Source organism: Haliaeetus albicilla, chromosome 11 (assembly GCF_947461875.1).
Source record: "Haliaeetus albicilla chromosome 11, bHalAlb1.1, whole genome shotgun sequence".
Lineage (NCBI taxonomy): Eukaryota > Metazoa > Chordata > Aves > Accipitriformes > Accipitridae > Haliaeetus > Haliaeetus albicilla.
In genome coordinates, this window is record NC_091493.1 from 22803776 (window position 1) to 22824833 (window position 21058).

General features: G+C 37.2%; 1 protein-coding gene across 1 annotated transcript in view; it reads left to right on the forward strand.

Moving 5' to 3' along the window:
• Positions 1-15593, forward strand: part of TNKS2 (tankyrase 2) — a 38060-nt gene extending 22467 nt beyond the window's left edge. Inside the window, exons 20-27 of the mRNA XM_069796608.1 lie at positions 589-671; positions 1240-1360; positions 3858-3955; positions 4587-4661; positions 5727-5832; positions 7404-7590; positions 9004-9160; positions 9457-15593. Coding sequence (XP_069652709.1) covers positions 589-671; positions 1240-1360; positions 3858-3955; positions 4587-4661; positions 5727-5832; positions 7404-7590; positions 9004-9160; positions 9457-9519 — 890 coding nt within the window. The 3' untranslated portion in view covers positions 9520-15593. The remainder of the gene's footprint in view (positions 1-588; positions 672-1239; positions 1361-3857; positions 3956-4586; positions 4662-5726; positions 5833-7403; positions 7591-9003; positions 9161-9456) is intronic.
• The last annotated feature ends 5465 nt before the right edge of the window (positions 15594-21058 follow it).

The window sequence follows — 21058 nt, forward strand, 5'->3', positions numbered from 1 at the left end:
AAGTTTCCCACACATGCACAGTTACTATGACATATGTAGTATCCCTATTCTTTATGATGTTGTTAATGAGGAACAGAAGTCTAGAAGTCTCGTTGTACGAGATTTTAGTACTTTCCCCTTACAGAATCTTTAAAATGTTGTACATTTTTGTTGTACAGAACCAAAATGGTGAATTGTGTTTTAAAAGAGAAGTCGAATGAAATTTGGCTACATACCAAGCAGTATTTTACTACAAACTTTATCTAGTTTGTAAGAGGCTATTCTTAGATCAGATATCTGGAAAAGGTTACTTCTATAACATTTGAGTTCTCAAAATATTTTCTGTTTGAACATGCATTTCTGGTAGCTAGTTAGTTGCTTATCTCGTGGAAGCACAAAGACTGCTCTTGGGAGGGGTAGAAATGTTAGAGTACTAGTATAGATTAAGTAATAGTTACCACTGGTTAGTGATACAGATATTTATTCCCCATCTTCAGAAGACCAGGAATTTCTGTCTCTCTCGTTATTGCCACAGACAGTGTAAGATGTGTATACTTTATTTTACAATACGTGTATGAATGCTCATTGTGAGTTTTTCTTTTTACCCAGTTTCAGGTGTAGATTTTAGCATAAATCAGTTTGTGCGGAACCTTGGCCTTGAACATCTAATTGACATATTTGAGAGAGAACAGGTAAGTAGCTATATTTATTTCCAGATACTCAGCTAGAAAGCAAGGGAATAAATACTGACTGTTTAGAATAATGTAATGATACAGATGTGAATGTTAAAAGGAGTGGAATAAAGGAAAGGATTTTTTTTAATTGATACATGATATATATTAAAATATGTTTGTGTATATAAAAAAAAGGGGGCAATAATGTCTATATCAGTTTGAGAATGTAGGCATGTTTCCTTTCAGTGGTGTAAATAATTAGTGTTGATTAGTAATTTCTGGTTTTGTATCTATTGGCTTGAATACATCTAGAAAATTGTATTTCTCAATCAGAAACATGAACCTTGCAAGCAATATGAGTTACATAATTGTAGTTTGTAGCATATTTATTTAAAGACAAAAGTTTGGAGAAAACAGTTGAGTAAAAGTAAAGTACGAGAATAGTATACTAAAGTCTCTAATGTTCATGTTCTTTTCACACTTGCTTTTTATCTCAAAAATTGCGAGGTGTATTTTCACTGTCATTGGCAGCTGTTGCAGTCTGTTTATGCTGTTGTACAAAAAGATGATGTTGCTTTCATTATAGATAACACTGGATGTATTGGTTGAAATGGGACACAAAGAATTGAAGGAAATTGGAATTAATGCTTATGGCCATAGGCATAAAATCATTAAAGGAGTTGAAAGACTAATTTCTGGACAGCAAGGTATATACTTGTTTCAAATTAGTATGTAACACTGCCTTTATAGAATCCATTTTTGTAGATGCTTTAGATTATTCCAAATTGTATCTCATTAAAAAGAATTGATAATAAAACTTGTCCTAGAAAATGACACTTCAGATGATAAGAATGTCTTCTGACTTGAAACATTAATTTGTTCTGTGAATTACTGTGAATCTTGCCTTTCAGTTCTGTAATTTATTTTTTTTCCTTCGTGATCACTGTTTTGTGTTTCCTTAGGTAAAGTGTAGATCTAGTGCAAAATGATTGTAAGCTTTTTGAGGTAGGGAGTATTTATCTTCATTGGAGCACTCTGGAGAGCAGAGCACGTTGTCTGTTGATGGGTTAGGGCCTGTTCTGTACTGTTCCATTGGGTTCTGCAAAAAATACTGTGTTTGCTGTCTCAGAAAGCCAGCTGAAATTCTTATATGTACTTTTCTTTAAAAATAGAGTTGGTGTGCTTCCAGTGAACCAAAATTAACATAATTTCTTTGTTTAACAGCTTCAGCTTGTACTGAAGTTTATGCTAAAGCCTCTTTATTTATGCAGCACTGTTGATACCAGCACAATCCTGGGAATAGTATGCTTCATTTAACTATGGCTGCATAAGAGAGAAAAAAGCACTGAAACATCACTTACTATTGTTTTGCTGTGTTTCATAGAAATTGAATAAATTATTTGGAATTGGTAGGATTTTTTTCCCTTTTGAGATACCATCTGTGAGTTCTTATTCTAAAATCTGCACTCCATAGTAATGAGAGTCTCTATCCTAAGCTTTAAATTATTTTTGCTCCTTAAAACAGTATTAACCAACCCTTAAGATAATCCTTTTCCTAGTAATGAAGTATTTAAGCGAATCTTCATCATTTTCTCTTAAGTGTCAGATGTTTTTTGACAGATTCATTGAGTGTTTTGGATAGAAGTTATTTTTAAGGTGTCATTTCAGCCTCACATCCTGTTTGAGTTCTAAGTTTACACAACCAGTAATGATACACTGGTTTTGCCTTCCAAGTAGGACTGATGTATTTTTGAACATACGTATATTTGTACATATTTTAATATGTCTGTATATAGACAGAATGTCAAACATCTAAATCCTTCACCACTCCCACCCCCCTTTCTTTCTAGACTTTTGCTGTCTTGCCATCAGAGGCCTGACATCTTCATTTGTAACATTAACCACAGCCATAAGTACTTAAACTGAATATTTGAACAGCTTTTCATTTTTTTCTAGGCTGTGTTTTTGGAGCAAAGAGTATTGTTTGTCAATTTTCTGTATCTTGCCGTTGTGCTCTTGCACTCAAGTATGTTTGCATTGGTATTTTAACATCTCTTCCTGAATACATTATAGCCATTATTTTGAGGTTAGTGGGGCTTTCATGGAAGAGCTTTATTTTGGTGCTTTCTTGCCAGAGTTTCTTGCTCCTGAACACTCTATTCCAGTTGCACACTGCTAACGTGAGGCTCCTGACTGTAGATGAATCTGTAATTTCCCTTTTCCCCACATTATTCCTTTCTAGAGAGGTTATGACAGACCCAGCATCTAACTCTGGTCACCTGCTAGTTGTCTGGGAAGGCCATGGGCAAAAAGACACCTGATACACACTGTCTTTGTATTCTTGTGTCCAGTAATTACATTCGCATTAATTACCAGTTGTGATTGAAAGTCTGTATGTAAATTGACAATGGATTCTGTGTAAAATTTCAATTTTTTTTTTTAATTTGGAATGATGGAGAAGTTTCCTATAAGGATTCAATATCCATTAAGCATTCAATATCAGGCTCAGGCCTTTTAGGTTCACAGACTCTCTTTAGTTCTTTTGTCAGCTCTTTCTGCACAATCCATGGGAAAAATATTCCTACTGAATTAGCACTTCAAGTCAATTCTCTTGTTCGTGATGCCATTGCCATCAGTAGTCATGGACTCTGTATAGGGACAGGTTGCTCACTGTTTTCACTGCCTAGGATTGAAATGAACTCTTAAGTAAGCAACTGCTTACATATAGTTTCCCTGTCGTGTACATTAACATACTGAGCTAAGCACTGACAAATGGGTTAGTGTGTTTGAAATGTTTATTCTTGTTGAGAGAATGATTGATCAGTATCCACAGATCAATGAATATGATTGCTGTTGATCTGCATCCAGACCCAGCTGCTGTGCTTGTCATGGCATTTCTAGTGTATGCATGGTAACGTATGGGTAGAGGTTATAGACAGAGATGCTGAAAAAGTTTGTTTGAACCTAACAAAATTATTTGAGGGATCACACTTTGACATCCACGAAAATGTATGTGGCTGATGGAACGCAGTTGAAGTCATTGGTAATCTCTGCTGCCTTTAGCAGCTAACATCTTCATCTTGTAAACTGAGTTCTGAGAAAATGGTCCCTTTAAAAAGAAAAATCTCTTACTGGTTAATCGTTCCATATCAGCAGTCTTAAACCAGTTTCTGAAACTGTTGTTGTCTTTTGTTATATTCACAGGACTTAACCCGTACCTGACTCTAAATACTTCTGGTAGTGGAACTATTCTCATAGATCTTTCCACTGAAGATAAGGAATTTCAATCAGTAGAAGAAGAGGTATGCTTTCTTTGTAGTCTCTCAGTATTTTTGTTATTTCTAGTAAAGAAGTAGATAAAGAAGTATTGCTAGGCAATTTAACAGTGCAATAAACATCTCTAAACCTAAGAAAAACTTGCATAAGGATACCCCAGATTTCCAGCTTTGCACCACTAATAATCTGTGCTCATGATGTCCATAATTTTTTTCTTACTTGCGTTATTACTGCTTGTAGCATTTTTAAAACCTCTGCTATATAGAAAAGCTCTTTGATATAACTTATAAATTCTATGTTACCGATGGTCTGTTATACACAGTTTTAAGTCACTACCTTCCAAAGTGTCGTAATCACATGTGACAAAATTCTGAAGAAACAATATTCTAAATAGATTAGTGACAATCTTTTTCAACTTGAAAACTAGACCATGGACTATTCAAGATACGTTTGGGTTTTTTTCAAAGAAATCATTAAACTTGTTCATGTCCATCCACAAATTCTGGCATTACTTAGCATATAGTCATTACCTAAAAATTTGTTGTATGATTATCTTTTTAAGACAGAATTAGTTCTGTTGATTATTTGATTGTGTGAAGGGTATGTGTTTTGAATGTGTTCTGACACAAAGTGATCTTTAAAATTGACAATCTTCAGATGCAGAGTACTGTCCGAGAGCATAGAGATGGAGGACATGCTGGTGGAGTCTTCAGTAGATACAACATCTTAAAGGTAGCTATTGCATTTTTATGGTAGATGGTTACACCTTTAGAGTTTTGGCTGAAAATAAAATGTCCATAAAATGTTCTACATTTGTTTGTTGAGTTCCATAATGTGGTAAGATGTGGCGTTTTGAGTCATGCACAAGAAAAAGACTATCTTCTAGGGGAATTCAAAGAATAAGATTATATAGAAAAACTGCTTATGGGTTAACAGTCGTTAAGAAATTTCATAAAAAATTGACATAGAAGGACCTCACAGAAAACTGCAGAATGTTTGAAGAAAAAGATAGAAGGTTTTGTAGGAAACAAAAGGTTTCCTTTGAAGGAGTAGCAGGGGAAAAAATGGAAGAAGTGAAAGCAAAACTCTTGATTGAAGCATGGAAGTAAGGCTGCCTATTTTGGCTTGATTTAATGCCAAAGAAGCTTAAAACACCAGGCAGTAGACAACCTTGCTTTAAGTAATTTAGTGGAATTTTGGTTTGCATTTTTTTTTCCCCTCAAGAAATGGTCATTTTCATTAAAATGATAGAGATTTTGATTTGCAAGTAAGTACTACTAAGTTCTATTCTAAACTGATGTTACAGTTTCCCCAGTAGAATTTATATGCTGTAACTACATGCATAAGGCTTTGCCAATGTCCAGCATACCTCTGCAGAGAGTACATAATTTACTTTCTTTTAAAAGCGTTGTAGAAGTCTTTGTGGAAGATTCTTCTTATTTACTGGATGATCTTTCTGCCAGTGGTTTGGCATCAAGCTACCTTTGGAGTGATACTCAAGGGGAATTGTGACTAAGCCTGCTAAATTTAAATTAAGAAGTATTGCTTAACAGATGTTTAAAATTAATTGATTCTTATTTAAGTATATAATTATGATTTACTTAAGTTATGCTACAACAATCAACTTCTTCAGGGTAAGTGAGAGAATTTGTGTTTCATTGAGTTCCAAGGAAAGTATTCTTGTTTAAGTTGGCAGTGTAAGTGTACGGTGGTATAGCTGCTGTAGGTTAAACATCTGTCAAGTATAGCAAACAAGTTTTCAGGTTCAGAGTGGAACGTACATTTTGACTGTTTCAGATTCAGAAAGTGTGCAACAAAAAACTATGGGAAAGATACACTCACAGGAGGAAAGAGGTCTCTGAAGAGAATCATAACCATGCTAATGAAAGGATGCTGTTTCATGGTGAGATATTGAAATGCACTTTATGAACTCGTTTCACCATCAACACTCTTTGTTGGAGGGTTTCCACTGACTCAAAGTAAATTTTCTCAATGGAAATAGGTTCTAGGTTTTGCATGAGTTTTATATGAACAAGTGTTTGTATATGTCACAATGGGGACATATAATGCACTGCATCTTTCTTCTGAAATTTGCATTTCCTTGTCTCTCCCTAAAGGAGACTTCAAAGTTCTAAAACATTTTAGCAATTATGAATGGAGATTAAAGGGTGTGCCGCCTCCTTGGTTAAATTACTAATTCTGTTTCATCAACTGTATGACCAAAATGATTAAGGGTCAAACTTTATTCTGCTATGGGTTGTTTGGGGTGGGATTTTTTGTTTTCTTGTTTTTATAATTTGATAAGTTCTTGTTCATCATTCCAGAAAAGATAGCTTATATTTAGCAAATTAAAGCCAATTGAAAGCTCTCCTGTGCACAAATGCTTAATTTGCTTGTCAGGACAAACTATGTAAGTTCACAGTACATCCTTACAATGAAAGCTACATAGTTCCCAACATAATACATTACTGTTGGAAGCAGCAATAACACAATAATTAACTGCTTGCCCAAACTTGCAGATGTCTAAATCCTGTCTTTTGACTTTCCCTGTAAGAGGAAATGGCCTCTTAATGGAATGACCTGTCTTTAAAGGAAAGTCTTTTAAATTAGTTAGATAATAAGAAAATTATCCCTGGAACACAGCAGTTAATGCCTTATGAGTGTTGTGGTTTGGGGGTGGGGTTTTTCTGGTTTTGTTTTTAAGTCTTTAGTTTATATAATTTTTTTAAGCATTAACATATGTCTTTAACCATGTATGCCACTTGCAGAAAATGATGAGTAATTTTCATAGGTTTTTCTCATTCTCATCTGGAATGTTCTGCTTCATATAAGGTTTTATCATCTTTAGGCTGGAGAATAAGGCTTTGGATTATTTTCACTATAATTCCCAACATAACTCTGAAATGCCATGTTCTCTTAGAACAGCTTTTCTCTAAAGGTGCTTTCATATTTATATATACCGTCATGAAAATCCTTACTAAAAAAAACCCTGCACTTTTTGTGAAAATTAATGGGTATCAGGTGTCTTGAGGTGCAGAATTTGAATAGATTATTCTTTAAGGCTAAATTTCATGACCATTACAAGTAAACAAAGATTTGTTTACATTTATTGCTTTTTAAATGCAGTCTACTTGGTGTTAGGAAGAAGACAGGATATGTGTAGCAATTCATTCAGTGAATGTTGGTTAGAATGGAGCTCTGCCAAAGGGAGTGCAGATTCATAGAGCCTTCTCTTGCAGCAAGAGTTGTCTCTGATATTGTGTTTTGTAAATCCTTTTTGAAAATGTACGCTTAGCAGCTGCTGTCATTTGTAGCAAATTGGCTGTATAAATCTGAGGTCAGAATTTCTGGAGATTGATTTCCTTGTATGTGTAGAAAAACTGTACAAAAAAAAGTTGGGAATGGATAATTGAATTGTGACACCTACAAAAATCTGTATACTGCACTTTCAATATTTTACTTCCTTTCTCTTAGGCTCCCCATTTGTGAATGCAATCATTCACAAAGGCTTTGATGAGAGACATGCCTATATAGGCGGCATGTTTGGAGCTGGGATTTATTTTGCTGAAAATTCTTCCAAAAGCAATCAGTATGTGTATGGAATTGGAGGTGGCACTGGATGTCCAATTCACAAAGATAGATCTTGTTATGTTTGCCACAGGTGAGTCCTTCAGAAGAATCTGATTTTTCCTTTGTGTATTGTGTCATAGATCATCAAGTCAGCAGAGTCTCTCTGAAGAAAGATTTACTTGGTAACCAAACCTTCTCAGCACTCTCTATAGGCTGGACTTAGTAAAGACTTTCAGAAAACTTTGATATTTAAGTCTTAAAGAACCTTTAACCATCTTCAGTGCATTTAACCAAACCTTTGCCCTTAACTTGTAAAAATCAGATTTATGTAGCCAGCGAGTGAAGAGGATCTGCTAGGTGCTTGTGTGAAAGATGCAGCAATATGAGGGTTTAGCCCATGGCCTGTTACAGAGAAAGAAGAAATTCAGTGATAATTCAGATGCTGTATTTCTTTGAGGAGGATGTACTTTATAACAGTCAGCCCCCATGTCACTGCTGCTTCATGCACTAAAATACAGATGTCTATTTGTGGACTCTCTACCACTGAGTTCTTAAATCCACTTTTCTGCAGAACACCTGTTATGTCTGATTGACACCATCAGTTCAGAATCAAGTTACTCTTAAGTCATGGAGTTAATTGTGTTAGTGGCCATCATTTCAACCAGGAGAGTATTTTGCATGTTTGTGTGCATACTGTTTTGCATTGGTATCACAGGGATAAGGTCATCTTCCAGTTTCCTCTGGCACTCAGTTGAAGAGAATAATCTAGAGTTATAGGGGATGTCAGAGTCTTTTCATGCTTTCTGAAGTTTTGAATAAGAAGTTTTTTTAATTTGTCTTGTGTGAAGAGTTAGAAAAGCAAAGGTTTTGGCTATGCAACATAGTACATAACATTGGTCTACAAAAATGCTGAGATTCCATTGCCATTGCAGTAGTACATATGTAAAGAAATAAGTACCCTTGTTCTGTCTTTTTATAAAGAAAACAACGTAACATACTGACAAATGCTAGTATGAGGTGTTTCATGTTGACCTAGAGTTTGCATTTGGCCTTGATGTTGATTTGGCTGTTAGATATAAATCTAGTGTTAGAACACAAGTGAATTATGTTGTTAGTAAGAGTGATGGGAAGGTGGGTACCCTCAGAAAACTTTAAAAAAAAAAAAAAAGAAAAAAATTTAAAAAAAAAAAGTCCAAAAAGGTAGTGACAATCTTTGAGACAGTCTTTGAGTATGTTGTTAAGCATGCTGTTTCCAGTAATTAAGATAAACATTTTTCAATGTTATTACCAACACTTTCCTCAGGCAAAAGAGCTTTTCCAAAGGAAGTGTAACTTTAGTCCTTCAAAACAGAACTTCAGAATTTTGTAAACTACAAAGAGTGACTAAAGTGGCTTTAATGTTCCACTATTCTCCTCAAGTAAAAGTTTCAAATTACAAAGATAAGTCTTTCTGGAGCTTCACAAGCATTTTGTATTCATGGTCCTTTTTCCCGTTTTAATACAGGCAGTTGCTATTTTGTCGCGTAACACTGGGTAAGTCTTTCCTGCAGTTCAGTGCTATGAAAATGGCTCATTCTCCCCCAGGACATCACTCAGTTACTGGGCGACCCAGTGTAAATGGATTAGCATTGGCAGAATATGTCATCTACAGAGGGGAGCAGGTAAATAGCATTTTGGTTTAGTTTTTCAGACTTTTTTTTTTTTTTTTAAAGGTGTGTGATGTGCTCGGTGTTTTTCTTACTTTCAAGGTGCTAGGACTTGCTTTTGTCTTAAAACAAACTCCAGCTGTAGTTGCAGGTGAAAGGATTGGTGTTTCCTGAATGCCCGAGGCATTTTACCTTTGACATTTTGCCTTTTTTTTCCTTGGCATAAATACTTTTTTCCCCTCTCTAGCAAACATTCTGAATTTATCCAGAAAATGAAGTAATAATAAAGAATGTGTGTGTCACTCTTCCAGGCTTATCCAGAATACTTGATTACTTACCAGATTATGAAACCTGAAGCCACCACTGAAGCTTAAAACAAATTACTTGTGGGAAATCATTAGACTTTGGATGCGAAGATACCAATGGCTGCCATCTGCTTAATTACAATGAGTTGTTGAAAAAATTTCATCCACAGGTGGTGTGGTAGCAAATGTGAACAAAATATACCATTTTTGACTTGATAAAGCTTTAATAATGTACAGTATGTTTTTCTAAAATTTCAGAAATGTCCTCTTTTTCAGCACTTTAACAGATACCATTCCAGGCATAAACTGGGGTTTGGCTGTGCTAAATTATAAACAAAAATTAACTTGAAACAATGGTTTTATACAATACTGCATTGAAATTTAAGAGAAATTGTAATGCTCTATACAGGAACTCATTTTACTAATATTGTGTTCTTTAAAACACTGCATTTACACTGAAAACGTTTTCATTTGTAAAACTGTAAATAAGAGCTTTTGTACTAGCCTGGTATTTATTTACATTGCTTTGTAATATAAGTGTTTTAGAACTGCAACCTTGTACAAAATGTTTTTTCCAGATGTTGGTTTGTTCATCTGTGTTTTCTCATGCACGATAGATTTGAAAAGCCAATTTTTTTTTCAGGGTTTATCACTTATTTGTGAGGGAGAAAGCAAATTTTATCTGAAGCGGTTTAGAAATATCCAACTTTAGATTGAATATGCAAATTTTTGTTCTGTATTTTTATTTATGAAATATACATTCCTGAGAATGATGGGCTATGAAAATAGAATGTTCCAGCTGAATACTAAAGTGTTTTTCCACCTACTTCCTAGAGTTGCATATTTTATTTCTGTAAAATGTCTTCTGAAGTTTTTTATTTAACTATAGGTATAGTTAACCTGTATCCTCACTTCAAGGCTAGTAGACCTTGCAAGTTACAGTTTTAGTAAATTATTTTCTTTGAATGTAGTAGGAAAATTAACCTCAAGGAGGTCTTTCTTGAGTTCCTCTTGCTTACATTTAAGCCGGGAAGTTAAATAGTTTATTCCTAATATGAGGGCAAACAACTTGGCCTTTTTTGTATGCTTATTTTGGTAAATTAATCTACCTTTTGATGCCCTCGGGATATGAGTGTTGTGACGTGGAAATGTTAAAAACCATACTGTCATCTCCTGTGTTTCTTCCATGTTAACATTCAAGTTGTAGTTGAAGCAGGTGTGTAGAAGTGTGTTTTATCTGCAGTGCTTTTGGCTGAGTGGAACTGGCTGGGATGCAAGGTTCTGCTCCCTGTGGCTGGCCGGCTGGGTGAGGAGTGTATAAGCAGGATGAACAGCTCTTCCATGGCCCTGATAAGACCACTTGGGCAGAGGAAGAGTACAAAAGGTACAAACCCCTGTTCAAGTCTCATTCAGGGTTATTGAATGCAGCAGTCAGCTCAGTCAGCCCTATTGTAGCTCTCTTGTGTATTCTGCTTCTCTTCCATCTGCAGTTTTTACCTACATATTTCAAAAATATGTAAATACAGATTATAGTTCATTTGGGGTTAAAGTGGTTAGGAATATATTTTAGTTGTTTTATATTTCTACATACAGGACGCTATCCCAGAAGACAATTTGTTTGCAGGGCATGTTATCATACCATGGTTTTAAATGTAGTAAGTGGTCAAGATAATGAAATCGTCTTGCTGATGTGGTGGTTATGTGATTATGCTCTATGTAAAAATGTATTGAACTTTACCCAGTTATGTGGGAAATCTGAATAATAAGATTGCATAACTCTTGCAGAAAGTAATATTGGCTATGAATAAAAAAGGCTTTGATTTTTAGGTACTTTCTCCCAGCATGTTGCCTGTTTCTTAGGTATAGTAATGCTGGAATTGGTGTTCATGCAAAATCTGTTAAGTATGTTTAAAACTTTTTTGTTATTGCTAAAATGCTTCATTCTCTATGAATGATCACTTAATGTCTTGTAAAATATTGTGGTATGATAGCATTTTAAGTGGTACCACAATGTTGTTTTTGTCTGTTTGGGGATTTTTTGAGCTGTTTTTTTGCATGACATACCTTGCACTCTGAAGATGGAAGCTGTAATGATTTGATAATACTGACTATTGAGGTGAATCTTTAATCTCTTGTGCAATTAGTTCTGCTTTACTCATCCTGAAGTGTCTTTACATGTACTGTATAACATTCCATATCCATTTAACACTAAATAAATTTAATTCACTGGTTTTCTGGTAGCGTGGGAGTAATTACAGATGCAGTATGTCAACCCATTGTTCTAAATGTAAGCATGCACAAAGCTATAGCAAACTACATCATTAGAGGGGGGAAATTAATTGCATTAAATAGAAAAGCTTTTAATGTGGATGAAAAACTGTAAACACTGTGGAAACTTGTAGTTTGGTATATAGCTAACAGCTTTAGCTACCAGTGAAAATGTTTTAATAATAAATCTAGAAGTAATCTTCAATTCATGCATTTAAAACTCCATTATATGGTCCAAAACTGAAAAAGAAAACTGCTTTATGTTGGTTTTGTAAAATGAAAAGTAACCTGAAAATTCTTACCTTTCAGATAACTGCATAGGTAGCAGGATGATGCATACATGAGCAACAGCAAAAGTGCTGCTTAGATCACGTGTAGGATCGCCAATAAGTAAATAGTTTTATTTCAGTAGGACCACTTTTATGGTATGAGATTTCCAAAACCAGACTTGTATAGAAGATTTAAATAGATATGAGCACTAGAGGGCAGGAAAGCAAATGTTTAGTAAGATTGGGGGTGATGAAAATCTTTAAAGTATCTTGGGAGTACAACTTCTAATAGAATTGCTTCTGAAAATTCCACAAATCCAGGTTGTAAAAAAATTAAATTTAACTTTCCATTCTGCAATAGTCTTTTAAAAACTAAGTAGTTATTATAAAAACAACTGCTGCAACTAAGCAAATTGAAAATGCGAGGGATTTTTTCTTAAAAACTTTACTCATAACTTAGTTCTTAGAAATTAAAAAAATAATATAGCTAGGTTCTTCTGTCATATAAAACTGAAAAACTTGAGATTATCCATACACTGCATGTTCAAGAGGTATGTTGGCACTGATTTTGAATGGAAATAACCGCATAAAAGGAGTTGCCCCTGTCTTTTCTACCCTGAACTTGCTCATTAAACACCATGATGTGTGTGTATACATATGTGTGTGTATGTATGAGTACACATACACACACTTGCTCACTCTCCCTTATTTTATTCACCGGGAAGCTGAGAAAAAGTTAAAAAAGTGACTTTTCCAGCAGACCACCATTGTTAGTGAGTGTGCTTCAGCCTAGGAGCCGTTTCCCCTTCTTCTGCCCGTCTCCTGAACTTGAAGTAATAAAACAGTTTTCTCTTCTGCTGAAAAAAACAACAGAATCCCATGGGTGGCTTGCCTTCTGCCTTCCAGTAAAAAAGTATAAAGGCTTGATTTGTACTCATCTAATGCAACAATACAGCAAAGACTGCCTTCTCACCTTCAGTGAACTGGAAAATCGGACTGACTGAGGTCTGCACTTCTGTGGTTCTTGGAGTTGTGCTTTTCCTGCACCCACTGAAGTTGCAGTAGGAGGTGAAGATAGTGGCAGCAAGGGAAGTGCTATAGTGGGGGGTGTAGAGGGAGGTGCGTGCCTCTTCTTGCCCCTCTCCAGCAAGCATAAGCAAGGGTACTTCTGAGAGTATCAAGGGGTTTCTTCCCTCTGCCTGTGGCTCACTAGATCAGAAAAAGCTGCAGGCAGCCAGAACAGAAGCAAGATAGAAAAAGCATGTAGATGACTGGTTTGAAGTTAACATGTTCTGCCCTAAAAGGGGGCAAGGTTGGTAACTGAGAGAAGACAAGACAGGAGGGGAGAGGTAATAAAAGAACTAATAACCTGTAAAGAAAGAAAGGCAAGTTCTACAAACACTGAAAAGTTATGGTAGCAATAACGAATATAATTATTAGGAATGGCCAAGATAATTGTGGTACATCAACTTCTCAACTTATGTTTGAGTTAAATAGCAAACAAGCATTGATGTGTAGACATTACAAGGATTTCAAAATATGTCTTCTTGAGAAGAACACATGTTTAGGAGGAGAATGTTGCAGCAAATTCAAAACAGTAACATTAGACCTGGGAAATAATGCGCGCAAGAAAAAAAAATAGGGTTTAAAAACTGAAGGCAAATGTCCTATACAATAGTTCTTAAAAACATTGGTTTTGAAGCATTGATTATCAGTGTCAAGCTGAAAAACCACAGCATACCAGTAAATTAAAGCATGTCACATTAAATTATCTGCCTGGATTCTGTCTAGTGGTAGGATGTATATGGGGAGGTGGGAGTATGGATTTTAATGTAGCCAGAAAATTTGAAAAAGGAAGTGGATGTCAGATCCATCTCTCCATCTGTAATCTTGATAGAACTGCTAAATTTATTCAGCCGCAACCCAAGTATGTTTCAGCTGGGGTCTTAATGGGTGGCAGCGAAGGGGATCGTGGTGGTTTCTTACATGGTACGATTGCAGCATACCCAATGCTACTGCATAACACGTGTGCAGTGACACAGCTATGGGAACGCTTGCAGTTTTTAAGTTAGGACCATTAAGAGTTTTCAAAAGGTCATAGTAGTAGTATTTGCAAACCTTATTATTTAAAATAGATGTAAATTGTTTAAGGAGCAAAAGAAAATGCACTAGTGCCTAAGACCGTATGACTGAGATTTTTTTGTAGTTGGGAAAGCAGCCTCATGTCAGCTAATAATACTGTTTACACATCTAGGTTGGTACATGTGGGAAAGGATTAACTTTGAATAATGAAGCTAATAGAAATAGCCTGAGAAATGGACTTGAAAGTAGTCACTTATTTCTGGGCTAGTGGTGTATACTTTTATGTTGTCTAGCTGCTCTTCAGAAAGGTAACATTTTCCGGCAATATATTTGGAAGCTTATTTCACAACAAGAAATTTATTCAATTTTGTGAGGCAGTGGGCATCGAAGGTCAATAGACAGGTATAGAAGTAGAAATTCTTACTAGCCTGATAAAGAAGCAGGTAAATAAATTATACAGGTAATATGATTTACATGTAAGTAGAACTGAGGTTACATGAACAAAGAAAAAGGATTTTCTTGCAGAAATGAGTAACAGTAAATCAACTAGTGTATATAATATTTATGACCCAACTGAGGAGGATATTGTATCTAATAGTTTTTAATTATTGAAGTAGTCAAAGTGGAAGCTGACAGCAGTTACATTAGGTATTGTCTTAATTAATGATAGAATCAACTACCAAGCAATCCAAAAGTGTCATCTTTAAATCTGTATATGATGAGTAATGCCTGATAGATAATGGTTCCCTGTGTGGGAGTATTTTACTGAAGCACTGCAAACATGCAATGGAATAAATTAGATTTGGGTTGCTATTATAGGGCTTCATTTTGAATAATAAATACTCATTAGAGCACCTGTTTTCATAAAGTCTAATTCAGGATTTAGGGAAAAAACTGGGAGAACTTAGCAGTAGGTTACTAAAATGCAAAAATTTACAAATAATCAAAAAACTATATAAATAAGGACAGTTTCACAAATAGCATAGTCCCACTAATAACGTGGGGCCCCTGAAGCACATAGTATAGAAAGTGTTATTTAATGCAAGGATTCTAAAACCGGGAATCAGACAAAGAAATCTGACTTCAAAATAAAGGGACTAATGGTAAAGCTTATTCCAAAAGACGAATGTGAAAACGCACTAGAAGCTGCAAAACATGGGTTTTAAGGGAAGAAAAAGTTCTCCTATTGGGACTAGAGCTCTATGAATGGAGAATAGGTTAGTGCATTACTAGTAAGATGGATTTCCAAATGTGCAGAACAGAGAGACGATGAAGAAAAAAATGGTGTTAAAAAAAAGGGGGGGGGGGGGGCAGGCATTGAGTGAGCATCTCTGAGAGTCGTGGCAGATACGTTAACAGAGAAAATCTGGTCAGTGGTATACCAGAAGATCTGAAATTGCCTACCCAAAATTAGAATGAAAGGCACTAAGCGTCTTGGTAAGGAGATAAAAATAAAGAGTGCTACTCTTAACTGTGGTGAAGAATAAGTCAGGTTGCTGGATTTCTGAAAAAAAAAAAAAACAACTTTAAAGTGAACCTTCTATACAACATCCTATTTATATATGCCATGTAAGCATTTTAAATATCTTCAAGAGCCTCTGAGCATTTGTACGATCGGACTCAAAATGAGATGGAGTGGCAGAATGATGAGCTGGTTCTAGCACATTTCAAGCAATCCTCAATAGCAGCACAGAGCAGACTAGTCCTGGGAAAATTCTAATGGAAATAACCTGTTATGGATAGGATTGGACAAAAAATGTGGAAACCTTTTTTTTTTATGTAATTGTGTATTAGACCATATTCCAAGGCATTTCTGAACTACCACCTGCTATTACAAGTGTGCTGAATCAATTATAATTTGGGAAACACCTAACAAAAAGAACAGATGTTTGTAAAATACAAGAAAGAAATGATAGTCATTTCAGACCTGGACCAATTAAAAGGAATATTTCACACTTACTGTAAACGGAAAGATTTTTTCAGTGGCATGCTTTTAAAACCAGTTTTGGATTATTTTATATACATAAGTACCATGTGTCTGCTGTAGGGAAGTAGTCAAGCAGAAATACTGAAATCATGACAATAATTTGCAAGAGATATGAGAACCTTGTACGTGTGGCAACTTTTAATAGCCAAGGACTTGTACAAAATGGTCCGTAAACAAATAGTTAGGGATTTAGGTGTGCCTGCTTTCTGTCTTCTGAGAATCCCCTCCCTGTTCCCAGAAAATGCCAGCTTTTCAGTAAAGGAGTTTAACAAAATATATGAGTTAAATATTTCATATATCAAGTTTTGTTTGTGTTTATTTTTTTGAAAAGAAGAAAGAATAATGATGCGATGTTGTACAATTAATAGCTTAAATATTATTAATTGTGTAATAGGGTGCACTGTTATGTATTGCAGATGTTTAATTGCAATATCAATAAATAATGTTATTTTCCTTAAAAAAAAACAACCTTTAAAAAATAATGCTTAATATGTCTCCTTCACTGGACAGATTTTACAGTACAGATTTTCGGGAGTTTGTGGTTCAGCATCTTTAACCTACTTGAAATACTGTTAAAATAGTGGATTTAGACTCACTGACTGACTAGTTTTAGCATAACAAATTTTGTCATTTATCTGTAAACACTGTGAACTTGCATATATTTGCCTCAGAATTCTGTTATTTTCAGAAAAATTAAACACAACTGTATTTACACATACCCTGATTTAGGAATAGGGGTATTTTAAGGTTATTAACCACAACAGTGGCTTCTCAAACGCAGACACAATTCATCCTCCCCTGTTGTATCTAATTCTGGAGGTAAAATGTACCCAGGATTTCAGCAAACTCATGAAGTATGTCCTTTAGTTTTAAAACTTACTTTATTCTGTTTTCTTCTTTATCATAGCATTTTGTCTCTTTTGACCCAGTGGAATTACTTTATTTGTTTAGCTGTGGCTACCTAAAAAAAGCCTTCCTTCATTATCACTAGTTCCGCCTTATACCAAGATCAGAACAGGGTTTGGCATGTCATACTATAGGGAGAAGGCTGTACGCACATTTTGTCTCTCAGATTTACTTCCTGAACTAAGCTTTCGCTTGTTCACGTCAGGAGGGACTTGTGGGTAGTTCAGGAAGATTCTGGCGGCCAGACAACCTGCTGCTTTTCCCTGAGCGATACTGAGGGGTCTCCGTCGCGTTCTGCATCATCACTGCCGGAGGTGGCTCCAGAGACCCCCGCTGTCAGAGATGTCACTAAACGAATAGCGTTGCAGCCTGCATTCACCTGAAAGACTCGGGCTCTCACTGGTGGCCTCGTGCACCTTCTCCCTTGTCACAGGCCACAGGGACTTGCTGGCATTAAGGATCTCAGCTTCTTGGGTCAGAGTCCGCCCTGCTACGGGCTCTGGGCCTCATCTGAAGAAGCACTAGAAGTCTGTTCTGTGTGGCCGGAGCTTCGTGATCTAAAATGTTTGAGTGATGTGGGTGGCATGTGACAGGAATACACATACGCCAAATGAACAGCAGTTTCCATGGGGATCTCTACCTATAGACAGCAGACAGCCCTGTATCATTTTTATTGCTGGAAATTCCTGTTTCTCTACAGATGTTTCCCTACAGCAGTCTCTATAGTTTTGCCTGATTTCTTTTCTCAGCCCAACTCTGTAATAAGGCAATTCAACCTAGAGTTCTGTGATAGTCACAATATCTACTGAGAAGCTGAAAGGCATTTCAGTTTAGATTAAAGTGAGGTTTATCCAGCTTCCTCCCAGGTAGCTTCACACAAAAATATCTGCTGTGGCGCTTTAATGTACACCCTGTAAAAGCAAATTATCATAGAATCATAGACTTATTGAATGGTTTGGTTTGGAAGGGACCTTTAAAGTCCACCCTCCCTGCAGTGAGCAGGGACAACTTCTACTAGATCAGGTTGCTCAGAGCCCTGTCCAACCTGACCTTGAATGTTTCCAGGGATGGAGTATCTACCACCTCTCTATGCAGTCTGTTCCAGTGTTTCGCCACCCTCATCATAAAAATTAGGATGCTGGTTTATACTAAAGAACCTAAATTGCAACTGGTAATTTTAAACTTTGTATTTGAGAAGGATAAAATGAGTATATATTTCTAGAGGTCTTTGATTTAGAGAACTTTGCTTGCTTTGAAATAGGATATTTCTGTTCTCAATGTTAAATCATAGGAGTGAGATCACATCATAATAAAACCTGTTTGCCATTTTAAGTAGTTTCAAGTAAATAAGGACTATCCACCTGAGAGAAAAGGAACTATGTCCCACTTGTATTTATAGTTCCAGATTCAAGAAATTAAGTTGAGGAACATATACTACTAATTGTTAAGAACAAGATAGATTAATCTGCATACTAACGATGTAAAATGCGTGTGAAATCTAGCTCCATATGTGCAAAGCAGCACAAGTGAGACCACCAGTTCTGACAATCAGTCATTCACATTTCCCACTGTTTTCCTCTATTGTAGCAAAATGTGAGAAGCTGCTCTCAGGCCACACAAACAATGCTCTTTATTGGTCTTTACTGAGGCATGATCAGGCATCTATGCTGAGACTGCCAGCCTCAAAGAAGTGCTACTGCATGACATCTGGCAGCCTGGTTGTGCTACAGATAGATTTATGAGCTGTGAAGGATGGTCAAATTAACATCTTCTGCATTCTTGATAGGATTAGGGTTTCTGGGACATGCAGCCATTTGCATATTGCCCTGACTTACCACATTAGTATTGTGTTCGTGGCTCATTTTAATAGGTTTTTGTGGAGGGCTTTCTGCCTTTCATTCCTACCACTTTTCAGTCGCAATTGGCAGTGACACAGCTGTGTTGGTTTAACAGACCTAGCAGAAATCACACTTCTTGCTCTGACTTCTTCTAGTTAGAATCTTAATGCAAATCAAGAGCAGCAGCAGTTGTAATAAGCTCTTTCATGCAGGGAAGGATGCTTTTCACTAGGGATGAGCTCACGCGCACACAAACACACACACGAAGTTGAATGACTAATGCTTTTCTATGAGAGCCCGTGAAAGTTGTCCCCAAGAGTCAAAGAGAGAAGATCTGACCCAAGGTATCTTTCTACAGCCTCAAGCAATTATTGAAGGTCTTGCAAAGCTGAATTTCATCAATAAAAACTTAACTGAAAACGCTGTTAGCATTAAATGCCTGTTACTTTCCCTCAACTCCTCCCCACACAAGACTTAAGACTGCATGATTTTTTTTTTTTTTCAATGCTGATCATCCGGTGTTGCTAAAATATAGCTTGTGCTTGTCACTAGACTGGAGGTGGCTTCAGTTTGCTGTGCGTGTGCGCTGACAATGGCCACGCACCCCTCGGCAGCTCCCCGATGGCCCGGTGCCTGCCTGGGTGGTGGCACAGGACAAAGCCTCTTCCTGGGGGACGGGAAGGGGTCTGGGCTGCAGACGTGGAGCCCCGGTCAGCACCAGGGCAAGGCTGACAGCAGGGCTGGCAGAGGGGGCTCGTGGGGCCCCCCTGGGATAGCAAAGCAGGCGAGGGCTGGTGAGGCGCGAGCGTGGCCAGTGCCGGAAGATGCTGTAGGAGAGCACCCATGGGTGGCCATCGTTCCTGCAAGCCCCTAGGGTGGCTCTTAGCCTTCAGGTGTGGGTAGGAGTGATAGCAGAGGATGTAAAATGCAGCTTAGATGCACCGTTAGAGCCCAGTTAAATGCAAGGCCAAGGACTGTGTTTAATTCAGCTTCTGACCAAGATACTAGCAGAGAAGCTGTTGGTTCACGTCAGTGAGGCCATGATTTTTGTCAGAACAGAAAAAAAAATATCCCATTCTCTTCAATAGTCTAGCGGGTTGAACTTCTTCTCTGAGTGATCAACCTCTTTAAAAAGCTATTTTGTCTGCCGTCCGACTTTGTTTTCCAGCTAGAAGTAAGCGGTGTAAGTGAGACGCGCTGTGGCAGGATGCTGGAAGGGTGGTTTCGGCTGCACAGAGCTCACTGGCCGGTGGGCTTGGAAACAGCAGCAAGCAGCCAGCCCAAACCCAAAAATCCAGCTCCGAGCATTTACAGATAGAAGGCAAACAGAAGTGCAGTTAATTCTGTGTAACAGGATGGATTTCAAGTTTTCGGTGATCTTTAGAGCCAGAGATCCATGGCCTTTCCATGCTGCAGCCGGGACAGCCTGGCAGCCTCTAGATGCTCTGGCGAATATGTGTGAGGAGTTTGGTGGTTACTCTGGGTCATCTTAACTCTGCTGTGTAATTCACTGTATGTGATGTTAAGTGAAACCCTGCTGGTAGCTAGTTTGAAATCACGCTTTCTTCAGACCAGACATAGGAAAACAAATAAATGGATCTTTGTGGACCCCTAATTCCATTCAGTGGCAAGAAACAAACAGCTTATGGTGCAGATTTACAGCCATTTCAAATGAGATTTCAGCAGTCCTGTCGCTGAGAGAGCCAGGCTCGCCTGCCCTTGGACACACTTCAGCTCCTGTGCCATCCCTTCCCCGATGCTGATATGACCATCTGGGGGATCTGATCCAGCCGAAACCTCACCTACCCCAGAATGCTTCAACCCAGACGGGTTCCCTCATCTCATTTCCACTGTGGCTGCATAAATACTTGCACTGACATAAAAACATGGGCAATAGCAAAAAAGGAGAAGGACAAGGCTGCGTCTTCCAGCTGCAAGGCCAGCTTCTGCTGACTGAAGTTGATGGCGTAAGCAACATTCCCCAGCCTTGGGGTGCTGGTGCGAGATAACCGGGTTAACTGCACAAGCGTGTGGTGAATAGGATTGCCAAGGTGCATGGAAAAGAGTATCCAACAAGTCACTATTTCGACTTTACAAATAGCACTTACATGTACTTAGTCCTTACCTAGAATATGTAATAATAAAAAATAAATGAGCTATTCTTCTTCAGGAAATGATGAGTTTTCCAGCCTTATCTTCTGATCTCCCACTCCAATTTTTCACACTCACTTCCACTCTTATTTAAAGTTAGCTGGTGC